The 18528-nt window shown below is 44.0% G+C and overlaps 1 protein-coding gene across 10 annotated transcripts in view; it reads left to right on the plus strand.

Moving 5' to 3' along the window:
• Positions 1-18528, plus strand: part of PAPPA (pappalysin 1) — a 383667-nt gene that overhangs the window by 251174 nt on the left and 113965 nt on the right. For all 10 annotated transcript variants that reach the window (XM_072025100.1, XM_072025099.1, XM_072025103.1 and 7 more), the window contains 4 exons: positions 1262-1407; positions 5911-6204; positions 10260-10452; positions 17004-17125. In XM_072025100.1, the coding sequence (XP_071881201.1) occupies positions 1262-1407; positions 5911-6204; positions 10260-10452; positions 17004-17125 (755 nt within the window). The remainder of the gene's footprint in view (positions 1-1261; positions 1408-5910; positions 6205-10259; positions 10453-17003; positions 17126-18528) is intronic.

Consider the following 18528-nt stretch of genomic DNA (forward strand, 5'->3'; position numbering starts at 1 on the left):
GCTTCGGCGAGTTGCTCTTCCTGTAGGCATTGACAATGTCTACTTCTTTCGCGGAGTGCCAAAAGTAACTCTAGTGGCCGTCTAGTGGCTTAAGAGACTGGCTTTGCTTGCCCACAAGCAGATTGTAACCTCCTGATGTCCCAAAAGCTAAGAAACTGTGCTTATCTTGGGGCACCTAAGGAGCCTTTGGAATGTCATGGTAGGGGACCAGCCACTCCATGGGAAATCTCTTGCAAGGCACGCTAGGTCTGTCCCCCAAGGCAGAAGGGAGACACATTATTAGGAAGAGAGGCTGATCCTGAAGCAGTGCTACGATTCAGAGTATTTCTCCCAGGGCTTTTTTTTTTTTTTGGGGGGGGGGGGGGGGGGCAGCAGAAGAAAGAGACTCCCCCTCTGTTGGTCAGCTCTCCTCCTGGTCTGAGGCCAGAAGCTGATGAACCAGTGTGTCTTTGAACACAGGCATGACCCACTTGTTCTGCCTTAAGGGATTTCTAATGAGACTAATTTTTATCTGTATTTTTCCACATTTTTAACACTGTGTAATTTGGAATTTGGGATGGAAGCATGTTGCCTGCCTGTAATATTTTTGCCTGTTTTTAGGTTTGGTTGGTTTACGTTATTTGCAAGACTCAAATACAGCAGATCTAACCTTGTGTTGCTTATTCCCTTCTCCTTGTTACAACTTTGTTTGCTGGAAATAGCAAACTAATTAAAATAGCAATTCCCTAAGAAGCATCCTGTGTCAGGGTTAGACCTGGTGCATCTCAGCACAAATAATGCTGCTGGTGCCAAAGGAGTAGTGTCACGAGCTGGTGCCAGACTAAAGACCTGAAGCTTGTTATTGTGGAGGAGAATTATAGGTAAAAACACAGAACAGCTTAGAGAAAATGCACAAGGTAACTGCTGATATAAAAAGATTTACTGACCATAATACGTGGTTAATTACACTCATGATAAATAGATTCCTATACTTATCTTAGGAATATGGACAGCTTTATGTATTTACCTTGGATTTTGTGGCTGTGGTTAAGCAATGGCTGGAAGTCCTCAGATGAGATTCACCATATGAATGCAAAGTAATTGAAGTTTGGGAGTGGGTTATTAAAATATTTTGGGTGACTGATACACAGGATATTATAAGATCTTTGCCTGGATTGCAGCACTTCTTCAATACTTTGTTGCTTTTTGTGCTACCTCTAGAAAAAAATTGATTATATATATGTATATATATATATATTTTTTTTTTTTTTTTTTTTTACAGAGCATACTTAGATGTCAATGAACTGAAGAACATACTCAAGCTGGATGGATCCACACACCTCAACATCTTCTTTGCCAACTCCTCCGAGGAAGAGCTGGCTGGAGTGGCAACTTGGCCCTGGGACAAGGAAGCCTTGATGCATCTAGGTGAGTGATAAAGATGTTTCTTCTTTGTAAAGCATTCTTTTGAGGCGCTAAGAAGGAAAGACAAATATGCGCTAAGCTCTGTTCTGATTTCTTATCATTCCTCTAATATATAGTCAGGGGAAAAAAAGTATTTCACGATTCCCAGATACTGGCTCACAACCAGGAAAATATTAGGTTATAAACCCAAAGCATATTATGGTATTTGTAGATGATGTCAAGCTGAAAGTATTTCACCTTTTAAGTGAAGCTACTTTATAGGGCATTCACTCCATGAGAGCACTTTGCAAAGAAGACTTGGGGGGATAGGTGAGGGAACGCAGACAAAGGTGAATTTTTAACCTTAACCTGTTGTGTTATGATCCTTAGTTCATCACTTAGTAAGTGTCCAATTAATTTTCTTTTCAGATTACAGTTAACATTTGTTACTATTTTTTTCCACCAATGTGCAAAAGAGCAAACTACTGAGAGATTGTATTTCTAACGTGCTTGAGTAGAACTGGGAAGAGTTTGCTACCCTGCAGATTGGCCTACATGCTTCATACGTAGTTTGCTGGCTATGGCTGTTGGAACCCAGGAGTCCAGACAAAGCTATGCAACCTAACAAATGACCCGTGGCCTTAACACCTCCAGTGGTTCTGGATCTGTCTTCCTTGCAAAATGTCATGCAAACCTCAAAAGGTTCAGAAGGCACCGTCTGAGTCTGTGTGTACTTATCTGAACTGCACCAACCTCCCTCAGGCTGCAAACCTGATCTGGTCATCTTTACAAGAGCAAGGATTCTTACAAGTTTTCCAGATGATTCTCCACCCTGTCTAGACCTTCCTAGGCTGGGGATGAAGTCCAGCCTCAGCCACGTTCAGTCTTTGTGAAAGGCTGAGCCACTTTTTTCCTTATCCAAGCCCACACTGAGCAAAACAAAAAAAGATGTGGCAAATATAAAGCCCAGAAGAGGACAGCAAATATGGTGTTTATTATTCTAAAGCATACTAAACATACATTCTAAAGCTATGAAGGCTGAACTACAACTTTTCTGTATTCAGAAATACATTACCCCAAACCCCGACGTTAACACCTCTTTATAGTCACCTATCTCTGTAGCCAAGAGGCTCCATGGTCAGACCAAGCAGTTGGAGCTGGCTGCCCTACTTCTGTTAGTCAGCATTTTATTATGAAATCCAGCTCTGCAGCTGCTCTGGAAGAAGTGTGAGCAAACTTCCCTTCCCAGGAGCCGGCACTGACACACATCCAGACAAAATCTCCTGCTGAGCAGGACTGGAAGTGAAGCCACTTCCACTCTGCCTTGCCTCCAGCCCCATCTCCACGGGCTCCTGCTGGGAGCACCCGAAACAGAAGGAGCTGTGAATGCCCACTGGTGAGCTTTCTCCATGGCAACATCTTTTGGCAAAAACAAAGAAATATATTAACCCCAGTGTCAACCAACCCCCATGCTGCTGTGATTTCTCTCTGTAGTACCGCAACCCTCTACTCCTGTCCCAGCCCCACAGCAGCTCTGGTTGCTGTTGGGAAACACCATCCCTGCTGTTCCTACTGGAGTGAAATAAGGCAGGAATAGATCTGTTTCACCCCTAAATGAGTATTTTCATAGCTTCCCTTGGTATCGCCATGGGAGGGAGCAGAAAACAAGGGAAGAACTCCAGAGCACCAAGAAGAACCTTCTGCAAGAGGGCTGGGGCTTGCCCAAAGCCCTGATGAGTTCTTCTGTCACTTCGTTAAGCTAATTGTCAACATCATGCCTGAGCAAAACAATTTAAATTCAGCTCCTACAGTGTATTGACAGAATTCATTGACCAAAGAGAGAAAAAAAAGACGTTAGCCAACAGTTTGAAGTTGACTTGCAGTGGAAAAAAAGTAAAAATAAATAAATAATGGCCATAATTTCCTGTCATAATAGCCCTCCCAGACCTGTGCTTGGTCTGTAAGAATTCATCTTTAATCTTTTTTACTCTCTTCTATAAATCCAATATGTACTTAATAAAAAATATGAAATATGTCCTGTGGTGCAGATCTAAAGGCTGGGATAGAGATTGTCTGGGTGAGGGAGTTTATCTTTTCTGTAAAACTGCAATTGATTTAGATTCTTGACAGCTGTGAAAAATATAAATTTTCAACAAAGGCAAAAATAAAATCTCCCTCTCCAGCTGCCTCAGGGCTGTCCAATGCCAGAACTGTTTAGCCAGCCTTTATTATGAAGGCACATCCTGCTGGGGAATTTCACCAGTACTCCCAACATTTGAAAACAAACTCTGGAAGGGTCTTCGGGAGTGAGACCCCCACAGCACAATGCACCAAGGTGCTCTCTGGGTGTGAGTGGCTCCAGCTGGGTAGAGCCCAAGCTGTGGAGGAATCAGAGTATGTATCAGATCAAGGGGAGATAAGGACATTGGGAACATGGGGAGCTCAGTAGCTGCACACTTGGAGGTCTGTAAACAGCTGATGAGGCTTGTGGAGAACTAGCATGAGAACCAGCTCAGTGTTGTGAAAAGGACACGCATGCTCTGAATGTGGCACAGTAGGCATGATGTTGCAGTGTGAGTAATGTTGTTCACTCTTTTGTGTCTATCTAAATTTGCTGTTCAATTCTTTACACTAACCGTACATTTATGCATGCACCTGTGACTCCACTGTGCGCATGTGTTCACATGTGCCCAGGTGCAAAGGGGAAGTCTTTTCTCTCTTGCTGTCTGTGCCTGTGTCCTTGAAAGACGTATAAAGTGGTCCTTCCTCTCCCTTCAGCATTGGTAATATTAAAGCTGGAGCACTGGGTCATGTTTGGACACCATACTTGAAGGAAACATGAGACAACTGGGAAAAGCAAAGGAGAACAGACAGGGAGGTCAAGAAGAACTGAGCTACAAGGAAAAGTTGACTGGATTAGGGCTACTTGGCCTCAAGGAAAAAAGCCTGGAGTGAGGAAGGTGATGATCTCACAAAAGCTGGTGAAAGGGGAGGAGAATGGTCTGCTCTCTGTATTGGTGTGAAGCGGAACTCAAAGTCATGAACTTAAATTGCCAAAAAAATCAATTCAGATTAGATGTGAGTTAAGTCCTTGCAGCTGTAAGGATAACGAGTGCTGAAATTGATTGCTGGGGCAGTCATATCATCAGAGGTTATAAAGAGACATTTAGGCCAATATATGTGAGGGATGGCATAGACCTCATTGGTCCAGTGTTGTTTTGAGAGCTGGATTAGGTGGTTTCTTGAGTCTTCTCAGTTTTATTTTCCTGTAATTCCATGGTTATTGCAACAAAAGACTCCAGGCAGATGAGAATGAAGAATCTATGGTGCATCAGAAGCTGGTGATCTCATCTTCCCTGTGCTATAGACACTGATAAAGTTCCTCCTGCCAAAGCCTTTTCTCTCCTCATTGTCACTAAATTATTAGTGTACCATACCCAAGATTTATTTTCCTGCTATTAGTTTTACAAAGCAGTCTCCTGCTCTCATGGTAGCTAATATATACAAATAGTTTTAAATAAAAGGCTTGGAAAAGTTGAGGTCAATAAGCTAAATAAAGAAAATATGAAGCATATAATAAATCCAAAGGTACATCTAACAGAGCTAAAAATATAATGCTTATGATTAATTCAATATACTATAAATCCTCACAAATTTACTATTTGCTTATCTACACATCCCATAATTCACACAACAAAAAAAAAAATCACCATTGGCTTTCTTTGCACATATTTAACAACCATGCGTTTTTTATTTTTTTTTTCAGAATTATCACATTCCAGGATTTCTTTTTTTTGACACATTAGACTTATGCATATTCATTAGCGGACTGTGCAGTTCAGATCAAACTAGGCTTGCCTGAGTATATGAGCAGAGTGTATTTCTGACAGATACTTCAAAGCTGTCTACAGGATCAGAGCACACCCCACAGATATCTCCCCCTTCCCAGCATTGAGTGTTTTCCATTTTCTTTGTCCAGGTATTAGTTTGCAAATATTGGTGCAACTTAGTGCAATTTTAGGGTGTTTCAGAAGTTAGTGGGTTTGTATTTTACATTTACCCTGCGTAATAACATACTGAGAGTGCTCCAGGTACAGTCTGTTTGATGCTTGATTCAAATGCGTTGCATGGTTTGAAATGCACCAAAACCACGGTGAATATTGGTCTTTCCACTGGTTATGCTCAATTTTGTGTGTAGGTTTTTAACTCAAAAAATCATATGTACAATTATTTCATACTGTGCATTTTCAGATCATTTAGTGTGCTGAAGTGGAATGATTCTGCCCAGACCAATATTCACCGTGGTTTTGGTTTAGGATGTTGGTCTTTGTCCCATGATTCCTCATCCTTGGGGTCCCAGATTAAGGATGAGATCAGACCTTGCTGTGCAGTTCCTCTGAGCAGGCAATGCGCTTGATTGTGCAAAGACATCCTATAGAGGATCCCATGAGCTGCTGGTGAATCTTCCTCTTGCTGTTCTGAGGAAGTCAAGACAAATGTAGAAGCTCTTTTCTTTTCCCCTTGCAGGTGGCATCGTGCTGAATCCTTCCTTCTATGGGATTCCTGGCCACACTCACACGATGATCCATGAAATCGGGCACAGCCTGGGGCTCTACCATGTCTTCCGGGGCATCTCAGAGATCCTCTCCTGCAGCGATCCATGCATGGAAACAGAGCCCTCCTTCGAGACTGGAGACCTCTGCAGTGACACCAACCCCGCTCCTAAGCACAAGCTGTGCGGGGATCCGGGACCTGGCAATGATACGTGTGGTTTCCACAGCTTCCTAAACACACCCTTCAGTAACTTCATGAGCTATGCAGGTACGTGGGCTTCCTCAGTTTGCTGCTGGTGTCTGTGGTTGGGTGGGAACTGAGAACAGCAATATCAGCTCTGATTTCTGCAGTGCATTTCGTATAGGACTTATTGCTGACATGTATGTCCATTGCTATAGGACTGGTCTTGATGGGGACCAAATGTGATGGCCTCAGGAAATCCTTCCAGTTCTGTTGTTTTTCTTCTCTGAGTTTTCTCCAACTTTTATTTAGTTTCATGTGATTATCAGGTAGAAGGCTTGGGGGAGGACAGAAATGAGGCAAGCATTAAAAAAGAGCTCTTGAAGGCTTTACAGCAAATTTGACACCCTATTTTCCTGGAACCTTGACGCCTGATCTGAATCTTTGCACAACTCAAATTCAGAGGTTGTTTATCCTCTCCTCAGGAGACAGTACGTGTCAGATGAATATTGATACCACCAAGACTGTGGGAATGACATCTAATGAGACGCTGCTCGTGCCTCTGTGCATTCTGTCCGTTCAAATACCATGTTTGTTGTTTGATTCAGATTCACTGCAGTTGAGCTGCCATCACTCACACCTGAGTTTCCTCATCAGGGTGTGAATACTGGGACAGCACCTGGATCGGGATTGCTCTGCTGGTCAAAGCCTACCAGCACGGTGTGCTGATTTGTTCTAGAAGTGCAAACAGCTCTGTGCCAGTGTGGTAAAACCAATGCTTAAAGGGGAAAAAGCTTTTTAAGCAACCCCCTGATTTTGTAGCTACAGTTTTGCAGGCTTCTGTTGGCACAGCTCTGTTGCTTGGGGACGCTGGTTTGTAGCACTTACAGGATCACAGAATCACAGAATATCCTGAGTTAGAAGGGACCACTTCTACCATGAGAACATAATACAAAGAGGGCATGAGCTCCTGTGACCCCTGCCCATCAGACAAGGGCAGGGTGGGCTCCTTGCTCCTCCCCAGGAAGTTCAGGGGGAGCTGAAGGATCCCCTGTTATTTCTCAGAAGGAACAGGGAATACCTGGGCTTGTGTTTTTTATCTCAGGTCGCAGGGTCTAGCTGTGCTGAAGGTCTGTGACACTGAGCTGACAGCATTCACAGCATTTTAACGGGGACCAATACAATCATAGCCACTGAAGGGCACCTTAATACTACAGGCAGAAACACAGATTGCCCACTCAAAAGGTCACAAGAGTGCTTATTCTGTAATAAAACTGTGGGGAAGCAAAATGTTTAATGTCATCTGAGGCACAGATTGAAATGATTTATAACATAAATGCTTTCATGCCCTTCATGGCACTAGCTAAACGTGATGTTTAGTTTTCTTTTTATTTTTCTGTTCGTTTAGAAGGTGTTTTCAGGGGGAAGCATGCAAGCACTGAGTCAGCTCCTAAATGTGTTATGCACTTCTGTGCATGTGGCAGGGCAGAAAGTCTCATGCCTGCTAACAGTCTGCTGGTCATTTCACACAAATAACTCGGTGCCACTTGAGATTTACAATATCCCTCCACCAAGTCTGCCTGTGTGTATGTGAAAAGGGGTGGTGCGTGCATGTCTCAGAACCCTGAGGTCTCGTCTTGCAAAGAGAAGTTGCCTTGCCAATTGTCTCGAGAGTTGAGATGGAGAGGCAGAGCACAGAGATGCATATCTGCTATTGGGAGCTAAGTATGTGCTGGTGTGCTGAGCAGAAACCCTTTTTTTTTTCTTGAAAAATTAAGTGAAGCGACATGATAGGTATCTCTAGAGCTCATGCATGAATCTGTTTGCTTTTCTGTTGTTGCCAGTGGAATAAAAATCATATCAGGATATCAAATCGCTGTAGAAATACCTTTGAAACATCTAGGTTGAGGTCATGCAGCTCTAAACATCGCCTTTCTTGCCTTCCTCTTTTGCTGCTCGTATACAACTTGATCCCATTGTTCCTGCCTATCCAACATCCATCTGTCCAGTCACCCCCAACTTTGTAGCAAAGCACCAACTTAAAGGGTAACTTCTCTTTCCCGAAAATAGCAAGTGAGAATATCTAGGAGATCAAGAAGTGTGAGAAAAGCTTTTTATTATTTTTACAAGTCCACCTAGCTGTGGTGTTCCCAAATAAAAGGAAGGCTAGTCTTTTAGACCAGTCTGTATGAAAACAGCAGGAATTCTGCTTCTGAATTCTGGTGGAATAATCATCCCAGCAAAGTGTGTTGAATTTCTCTAATTATAATTTCATTTGAGGATCTCGAACCTTTCTTGAAATCGAGTGGTAAGTGAAACATCTCTCCCCCTCGCCCCCTCCTGCCCCCAGCCTGTGCCGATGTTTAAGCAGATTGAGAATGCGGGTCATCTTTCTCCCGTGCCATTGTCTCACTGCTTTGTCCTATATATATTTTATTGTTCCTTTATGATGGCTATTAAGGGCCTTTGTCTCCTTCTGGGCTTCCGTGAAGAATATTTATGGCTTTTACAGCATGCTTAGGGATAGGCCATTGACAATTATTGAGGAAATCCAGAGATGTCATATTAAAGCGGCTTTTTGCAAAACCACAGCATTTTGTGGATACTTTTGTGCTGGTGGTGCTGTGCATGTTTGATGAGGGGAGGTTCACCTCTCGGTGAAATTAGGTGAGAGACAGAGGAGCCTATAAGCTGGGGTGTCCTTACACCTTCGGTGGCAGCAGGACTGCATTTGGGGCTGGCATTTGAGCAGGATCCCAAGTGAAGCTGACTCCTTTTACTTGTGGCTCAGGGAAGATGTGGTAAGCTTTTAAATTAGCCAGCAGATTCACACTTCTCTCTAGAACAAATTCATATTTTTTGAGTTTTACAGGGCATGGACTTGAAGACATCAGAGCATCTAGCAGTGGTATTACATCAAACCGCCGACTTACATGCAGGCAGGCAGCTCTTCGAGCAGCCTTCGGTGACCTGCGTCTTCCCAGAAGAGCGCAGTACTTGACCTGTGCAAAACTGTCATTGTTGTTTGTGTCGCGGCAGCGTGCAGCGGTCCCATCTGGGACTGAGATTTACTGGGCTGGGAACTCTGCAGGCATACGTGGAGAAACACTGTGTTTTCAAGAGCTGTTCATCTGATGGGAAGAGTACCAGAAAAATGGTTAAAGCGCTAGCATCAAGTTCTTCAGCGTAGCTTTGCTGGGTGACTTTGCATAACATATTTATTCCTTCTGTGATTTGCACAATGGAGAACTGGTAATTTTCTACTTCTCCAGGGCATTGCAGTTGTAAAATCGTGTGATGTTCAGATAGTACTAGTTGTGTTTTTGTTGCCAAACCATGTTTGAGAAAAACAGATGAAGTAAGAAATGAGAAATGGATATTTATGGGAAATTCTGCAGCAACTTATTTCTCCATTTTGAATGAATAAGAAATCTGAAATATCAAAAATGTTTTTGCAGTTTTCAGAAATGGATTAAAATCATAATGGTGATGGAAGTTATTCAACTGCACCAAAATTTTCCCTTGTTAATCAGTGATTATAAATTATTTTCTTAAACTGATCTTTGAGAACATTTTTATTTGTTCATTAGAAACTTTGAGAACTTTTAAGAGTTAGTTAACTATTTATTTTTTTAAATTCTGGATTCTTTCAATTAAGAAAACTGCAAAAGTCCATTGCACACACTTGTATGAGCCCCAGTTTATTTGGTTTATCCTAGCACTAGCTCTCCTTTATCCTTTTATCCACTCAGAGATGTTCTTTTACACGTGAAATCCTTCTAAATCCAGAGGCCCACTGGTAGCCCCAGCCCTGACCAGAAGGTGCTGCATGGAGGCATTGAGTTTCATCACCTGCAGGCGTCTGTCCTCTCTTGGGATGATCTCTAGGTGCTTCATGTGTGTCCCGAACCAGAGGGAGGCAACGTTTATTGGTTTATTTTTTTCCTTTTTAACTTCTCTTTCCCTTCACCTGCTTCCCCAAATGATGACCGTGCTAATTTGTTCACAGGCCATTAACTTTTGAAAGCTGCAAGGCCCCATCCTGCCCTCTGCGAGAAGCTCCCGTTCACCAGGCTGTAATTCTCTCTCTTGCTCCCACCGTGACTCCTGTGTGGTTGATACGGTTTCTGTTTTAATTCCAGACGATGACTGCACCGACTCCTTCACGCCCAACCAAGTGGCCAGGATGCACTGCTACCTGGACCTCGTCTACCAGAGCTGGCAGCCTGCGAAGAAGCCGGCTCCTATTGCAATTGCCCCCCAGATTGTGGCTCGGACCTCCGCCTCTGTCACCCTGGAGTGGTTTCCTCCCATCGATGGACACTTCTTTGAAAGGTGATCACACGCTGCTCTGTACTCCTGCACTCCACTGAAGGGGAAGGGGAGGCAGGGGAGCAGCCTGGGGCCCCACTCCTACAGAGCAGCTTTAACATGTGCTACACTCAGCCTGGGTTAAGGCTCTTTCTTAAATTGGTTCATATTGAGGAGGTTATTGATCTGTTTTCTGCTCTGCCTTTCTCAGCCTGTAGCACTCTGTTGAGAGCCATTGATTTGCCATGTAAAAGGCAAATCTTTTTCCATATGTTATGGGAGGAATTTTCAATCAGCAATTCTGGCCTTGCGATTCCTGCAGTTACTGCTGCTCACGAGTACCTGTGGGCTTCAGCTCTGTTTGCATGTTCCCATTTCTCCTCTCACACGTTTCCTTTCCAAGGACAAGGGGAATCTTGTTTCTACTGCCATGACAGCACAGAGCTCGTGGGCAGTGGAGTTTCCCAAGGGCAGGAGGTGCAGGACCTGGGAGAGGACAAACGCTGCTTCCTTCCCTGAGCTGCAGGTCTGAGAAGGGAATTGAGCAAGGCACAATCAAATCCTTAAAGCCCTGAATATCCTACCAGAGTCATTGTGCTGCACCATGAGCAGAGCGTGTATGTCACAGCATGTGTATGTGCACATGCTCATGGCTCGCAGCTCCATTGTACCAATACAGAGGAATTAAAATGAATGCACGGCTGTGGGCAAGAGGTGCACCGCACAACAGTTCACAGCCAAAGCCACCCTGCCTCAGGCATAAGCTGAGCAACTGGGCAGTCTTCAAAACACAAGGGTGTCCAGCACAGAGCTGGATGTGCTGTAGGAACAGCCCTTCCTAAATAATCAACCATCTTGCATTGCCATTAACTCACCTTGGGTGTTTGCCTTTCCTCTCCACATCTTGCTCTGTTATTTTACAGAGAACAAACTTTGAGTGTCCTTCAGGACTGTAGCAGTGCATGCTGCAGGAGGCCAAATTTACAAGCATATTAGCACCCAAACAGCTGTCTCAGCACTGCTGCTTTGTTCGGAGAGAGCACCTTGAAAGCCACTACCTTAAGCATGGATGAAACTCCTTCCAGCCCTGATAGGGCAACGTGGCCATTTCGGTGTCCAGCCTGCACTTTATGGGAGTAGGCAGATAGCTGTCATTTTCTGCTCAGAGGAGATTTTCCACTTTTATGGTAAATGAATATTGGGGGTGGGGGAATCAAATTATATTAGGAGTTGATAAAGATGGGGCTTGTGCTCTGAACAGTATTTGTTTTAATTGCAGTTTTGCATCTGAATCCTTTTATTCCCTATGTGGTGAAAAGGACTTATGTGAAGTTCTGAAAATTAATTCAGAATTTTTTGGCCCATAATCATTTTTAGGTAAATTAAGTTTCTCCAATTTAATTTAGATTTCAGAAGATACTGACTGTGCGTTAAATAAATACCATCTGCCTCTTAAAGCACACTGATGCAGAGTTAATTGTTATGTAACCAAATATGTCTTTATTACATATTTCTTATAACTCAATCAATATGTTCTTAATAACCCCGAGTTAGTTGCTTCTTAAATGACATACAGTGGATAGCCTGCTAAATCTAAAATTTCATAACAGAGTTATATGTTAAGTAGTGATTTTCTAGAAAAAATATCCTTTGGGTTTTCAAATCCGTGTGCTGTTTTACTGAACAGATTTAAAGAGACAGTTCCAAATACTTTGCATCCAATTCCTTGTTAAAATGGGATTCTGAGTACTAACAGATAGAGAAATGTTGCTGTGACCACTGTAAAATGTCACTGAAATCTATAAATTGCCCTGTCTAAAACAAGCCCAAACTTCTGATGTATTAATCAAAACACGTGTGATGGGAGTGTTGTAGTGACTAATGCAGCCCATGTGCTGAACTCCCAGTACCCGTGTGTCCGGCAGTGCGGGGATAGATACGTGCCTGTATCAATTCGCAAAATTGGGTCACTGTGCAAGACAAGTAGGAGGTAAAATTGGCCAAGTATAATCTTATCTGTGTGTGGGAATACTGTAAATCTTCGCAGATATTTTTACACAAAGTGCACACCATGGCCCAAATTTTACTTGCCTCACTTGAATGAATAAACTCATTCACTTCAATGGGACTATTCATGTATAAAACAGAAGACTGATACTCAACTGCTGAGTGCCTTGGGCCTGGTTTCTAATGCTCGGAGGCCCCTTCCATGCTGTTTTGACAGCGTAAAAGGGCCTTAAAAGGCTGAATGGCTCTGGCTACATTAGCAAGCATTGTGGCCCAATATAAGTAGATCTCTAGCGCAAAACAGTCGTTAATGAAGACCTGACGTCAACCCAGTAGGGGCTTCAGGGGTGTTTGCCTCAGCCTAGCTCGAGCCTGGTCCTGTGGCTGGGATGCCATGGGTTGGAGCACATCAGGTGTGGTCCGGGGACACGTCTTCCACTGCGGCTCCCGGCAGAACAGGGTCCAGCTTCCGAGCTCTGGGACTGCTTCGAGCGCTGCAGGTGGGGAAGATGAAGAGTTTCACTTCAAAAGCCCTCTCCCGATCCAAACTACAAGGCTACTGGAGGTGCACTCCGTGCAATTGAAGTCCCTTTTGTTCTCTGGAGCTGTGCATAGGCAGTGACCTCTGCTTAATGAAAGTCAGGAAGGAAAAACTTAGCCTTGTGTTTAAAAATGTAACCCTGGGCTGGCTGTATGAGTGGGTGAGGTCCCGACAGCTCTGTAGCTGCAGGGGGATGAAGCATGGGGGTAAAGGGCCCCATGCCTCTTCCCTACTTCGATGCAAGTGTCACACTGCCACAGTATTTGGTGCTTTTCTCTTAAGGCCTCAGTTCTAGAAGTTACGTGATGTCCCTGAATATTGTGGCTGGATGTGGCGATCTTGAAGGTCTTTTCCAACCTAGGTGTTTCTATGATTCTGTGATTATGTGGCTTTGGGGACAGAGAATACTGCTAAGTCACAGTTCTTGTGGGTCTCGGGGTACCCATCCTGTGTCCTCATGCCTTGGCTGCGCACAGAAGTAAAATCTCCCTGGCAGGCTCTCCTTACATAGTTCATGTATACAGCTGATGGGTACTGTATTGCTCCAGAGAGTCATTTACCTGCATATAAATTTGCCAGCATGTGTTTGACCCTAAATTCCAGCAGCTGGTTGAACTTCTACACATCTTTAGTAATAAAATACATCAAGCCCAGGCATTTATTCCTATTGTTGCTACCTATGGGATTGGAATAGTTGCCATTCCCCATACAACCACACACCAAAAAAAAAAAAAAAGCATGAAAATGTCACATGCGCATATAATAATATGTGATAATGAAATAATAATAGAGCCAACAAAACAAGTGAAAACAAGTGAGAAGAAGAAAACTCTATTCATTTCCTGACTGCATGTATTAGATGCGTTCATCTGCTGTCGCTAAGCATCCATTCATGCGCCTCCTGTTTGATATGCGTAGGCGGGATGTAAACAGTTATTGTAATAGGGCTCTGCAGCAGATTCTGCTTGGACAGAAAACTTTGAATGCATCTGCTCTTCCAAGTTTTCATTGAGGTGACTGTATTAATTTCCATGAATCTGATGCTATCTCATTCTTAGCAAGCAAATATTTTGGCCAGTATGTTTCCCAGATCTAGATGGCTGGGCTTGATAATTGCTTGCTTAAATCTTGCTGGAAAGTTTCAGTGCCTTGAGGGGGGGGAGGGCACTGATACTGAATTCCAAGCAAGCAGGTATAATTTAGTCCAAAAACAGGCATTGGTTACTGAAAGGAATGACAGATTTTTACTGGTTTGGGGTTGCCCACTAAACTGATGCCAGCCCTGATGAGAATTGCTTGTTTTTCACTAGTAATCTTTGTGTTTTGAATCCACCTCCCTGGAATATCATGCTGTAGGAATTAATTCCTCCTGTGCTCTGAACTTCAGAAGCTGGAATTTCCCCAGTACTTGGTTTATTAGAAAACAGCAAAGTCTAGATTTTCCATTACCCTGCACTTTGGGAAATCATGTGTACCGGTGTATAAGGTGTCAGATATGCTATCATTCCTAATTAACAGCGTTCTGAACCATTTTATGCTCATTTTGTCTTGCTGTCAGTGGCTACATAAGGTGTAAGGATCTGGCTTAGCTTTTCATAAGCCTGTAAATACAATTCCATAATTAGTTTTGACATCCATGGCTGTTTGCAGGATTTGTGTGCAAGAGTCTGCAGACCAAAATCTTTAACCCAGGAGTCATCCCCTGTGTAACTCCTTTCAGCCAGTGGAGTTACATCAGGGTTGAGTTTGGCTCCTAAACTGGAAAAGTAAAAAGAGAAAGTTTGCTCATAGCCTTTCCCACATGATGCTCCTTGTGATTTCTCTTACCTCCAAGTCCTTGCTGGTAAAAGGAAATGTTTGTCCATAAGCCTACAGTTTTTTCCACCATGGCAGCCTGTGATGAAATTGTATAGCTGCTAATTTGAGTAAAAAGCAGTCCTAATTGTGGAAACTTGGCTTTCAAAGCCCTGTCCTCATCCAGGACCAAGCACTAATGCAGGAGTCTCTTTGTAGAGAAACTGAAATATTATTATTGCAGGGATTTCTATCCTTACTGTTGGTGGATGTGTCTGAAAAACAACTGCACGATAATAATCCTACATTTTGATTTCTCGGTCCCATTTTTTCCAGATTCTTGATCTTCTTTTTTTTGGATATACTATTTAGGCATGCTGAATTAAACACTTAGACCACTGCTAAATGGATGGTTGAGAGGTGAAATAGGGAGGTGGTATCATACCAATAATACAGGTGGGTGAAGCGAGACAGAGAGCAGAGAAGTTACTCACGGCAGGCCCAGGTTTGTTCATTATGACTGGTACAGATCATACAAGGAAGATCTTTGCCTCCCTTTCCTCTGTTCTACCCTATTGCCACACTTCATCCCGTCAGATGTTTTCAGCAGGTGCATCCCTCTCTGCAACGTCTGCTGGTTCAATCATTTACTGTCTCTTTGCAGGGGTGGCGGCGAGCCATACCGAAATGGATACGAGTTTTACCACTGATTTCATTCCAAGTCCCCCCGTCGACAATCCCTGCTTCCGCCTAATTAAGCCAACTGAACGTTGACTTTCAAATAGATCTCTGTCAACAAATAGGAGATGCTAAGCCATAGAGCAGCTGAGCATGTGTCATCCCTAGCACCAAAGGGAAACAAGGATGCACAGCCTGGGAGGGCTGGGGGGGTAACTTTGCTGTCCTCTTCTGCCTGAGGATCAGAGTGCCCTTCGCAAAGCTGTGCTGAAATAAATCACAATGGGAGATGATTGAAATTTGTGTGTCTGATTATAATAATTGCTGACTCCATCCTTACTTGGGGTGTTTAGAGAGTGCACTATGTTGTGCACAAATTGTTTGCCTAAAACTTCTGTTCTTTCCTAGATGCATTTGTTCTCTTAAGATCACTAATTCTTTTGTTTGTTTTGGGTGGGCATCATTTGTTAAAGCAGAACAGTGAATTAAGAATAATAAACAAGTTTCTGGGATCAAAACACACGTTCAGGGTCATACTGGTGCCAAACTGTGAGACTCCAAAGAACGTTAGGGATGAACTGTGTGAGCCACGTCCTCAGCTGATATAAATCACTTTAATGTTAGGGAAGGTATTAGAGTTACACTAGTCTACATCAGCTTAAACCCTCACCTTCTGAATGTATTAGCAAAAATATTTGTGAATCAGTGTTTAACTGGGCTTTCCTGTTCATCAGCTTCTGCTGATTGGGCTTTTCTGACAGCATCTGGTATCAGACCTGTTGTCTAGTTGAAGTAATGCTGCTGCTGGGCAGTGAAGTGCCTTTCCCAATGCCACGTCATGCCATCTGATGGCATGGGGCCATAAGATGTTTCAGCTCAAAAAGAGCCATCTGCTGGTACCAAGGCTGCCAGGTACTGAATCCAGTTTCCCCTGTGGAAAGGATTAAGGGAATGTTCTTGTCTGTATGATCATAACCCACCCCTTTCCAGACTTCCAGTGATCGGGGCGGTGAGACACCTCCAAAGGCAGGTCCTTGCACATTTAGCAAAGTCGTGCTTCACAGAGCAGCTCTGTCTGGTGCTTGCAGAGTCTGGGACTTTACTGTGTCCTCTAATCACTGGTAAGCCCAAGGCCCTCACAGTCCTGAAGATGCCACAGGTTCATGCAATAAATCCATGGTGTGAGCAGGAATAGATCTGAAAACTCCTGAGACCTGTTTCTCTGCTCTGTTCGCTAAACAACACATATTTCCTTTGTCAGGGCTTGATCCAGGTGTAGGTAGGGAAAAAAGAAAAAGACACAGCGGAGTGTGGTTTCACAGGATGCCGTCATTGTATTTGTATTTGTTGGTGGACTCACACAGATGCTGTTTTCACAAGCCGTTAGCCCAAATCTATAGAAGATCAGGGTGAGAAAACACTCTTGTCAGTGCTGTAAGTAAAGAGGGTTAAGTGGAACTGAATTCTAAGTCTTACTGTTTTTACTATAGTTGAATAAGCAGCTCAGTCGGCTGTTACTAAGGTGGTGTGTTTTCCTGTTTTCCTGGCCTCCTAGAGAAGTGGGATCAGCATGTGATCTGTGTGTGGAAGGAAGAGTCCTGGTGCAGTACGCCTTCAGCGCCTCCTCCCCGATGCCCTGTGATCCCTCGGGGCACTGGAGCCCGCGGGAAGCAGAAGGTAAGTCACGGGCTGGGACGAAGTCGTGGCAGGGGAGAGGTTGGGCCAGAGAAAAAAGAGCGCCATGGAGCAGGTGGAAACCTCTGGGAGAGGGTGGCTGGCTGTACCTGTGTGTAGCAAGAACAGAACTAGAGGACAAATAAATACACTGCGTCCCTGAAGTAATGCCCCTGGCTGAAATACCTGTGTTTGGCCCCCGTGTTCTGGCCCTGCCCATGAGTTAAATGAATTCCGGGAGCTGAACCTGAATTTCAGAAAGCAGCGGAGTGCCAAGAAACACTGACCATTCACATCTGCCAGATGAATTCCTCAGGGGAGCTGTTTACTCCTTCTACTCCAATTCCAAAAGTGAAGAATTGCATGTTATTTATTTGGACCCGATTTCTGCTGCCTTTGCTTGTACTGCGATGTAACAAGCTGCACCAGCAGACGTGCTGGAAGGAGCAGAGACTGCCCTTTGGGCAAGGACACCTGCAGGAATGCCGGTGACTGCATCAAGCTCAGTCTAGTTCAGGGTGCTGTGTAAGTCACAGCTTACAGCTCCTCTCCAGAGCAACTTGGAAGGAAAAAGGTCTGCAGAGACTGTCGTACAATGCCATTAGATCTCCATCATTAACTCTGCTCTCTACATACCTTCCATAATGTACAGAGTTGGGTGTAGTAGAGCTTATTTAAGATTATATGAATCAGAGGTCAGTAACCACAAGTTATGGTTTGGGAAGAGCAGAGCATTATTTCAGTCTGTCCATCATGAGCTACTCCTTTAGATGCAGCACACGCCAGGCCCAAACTTCACTGAAAACACACAGACGGGCTCATTGAACTCAAACGTCAATGCCTAGACTTTGCAAACTCATTATACACATTTCTTCTTGTATTAAGGGCTTCTCTGTCCTGCAGCTAGAGTGCACGGGAGTTAATCTATAAAGAAGATAATCTGTAAACTAGTATGGAGGCATATTTAATGTTGGCACGCGGGATCCCTCCCTGGTCCTCACAGCAGCATGTGCAACAGGTTGTGTCCCTGCTGTGTGAAGGGAAAGGATGTGTGGACAAAGTGCCGCCTCCCCTGCATGCCCAGATCCGAGGTCAGGGGCTCCTCAGGGGCCGTGGTTCACCCCAGCTCACCCCGGTTTGGACATCCAAGGGCCAGGCTGCCGGGCACAGCACAGAGTGCACCTGTCCCTTGAGTGGATGTTGTGGAAGAGCTCCATCCTGGGAAGCAGCGCTCCAGCTCCGAGTGTGACCGGATTACCAAGTAAACAGGATTAGCGAAGTTTGGATCGCTTGCAGTTGTAGTGCAGGGTAGAAAGACTGAATTTCCACCTCGCCAAGGATTACAAGGCTTTGAAACCTGATTTTGTTTGGAACAAAACCTGAAACTTTTGAAATTCTTTGTGAAG

Source organism: Anas platyrhynchos, chromosome 18 (genome assembly GCF_047663525.1).
Source record: "Anas platyrhynchos isolate ZD024472 breed Pekin duck chromosome 18, IASCAAS_PekinDuck_T2T, whole genome shotgun sequence".
NCBI lineage: Eukaryota > Metazoa > Chordata > Aves > Anseriformes > Anatidae > Anas > Anas platyrhynchos.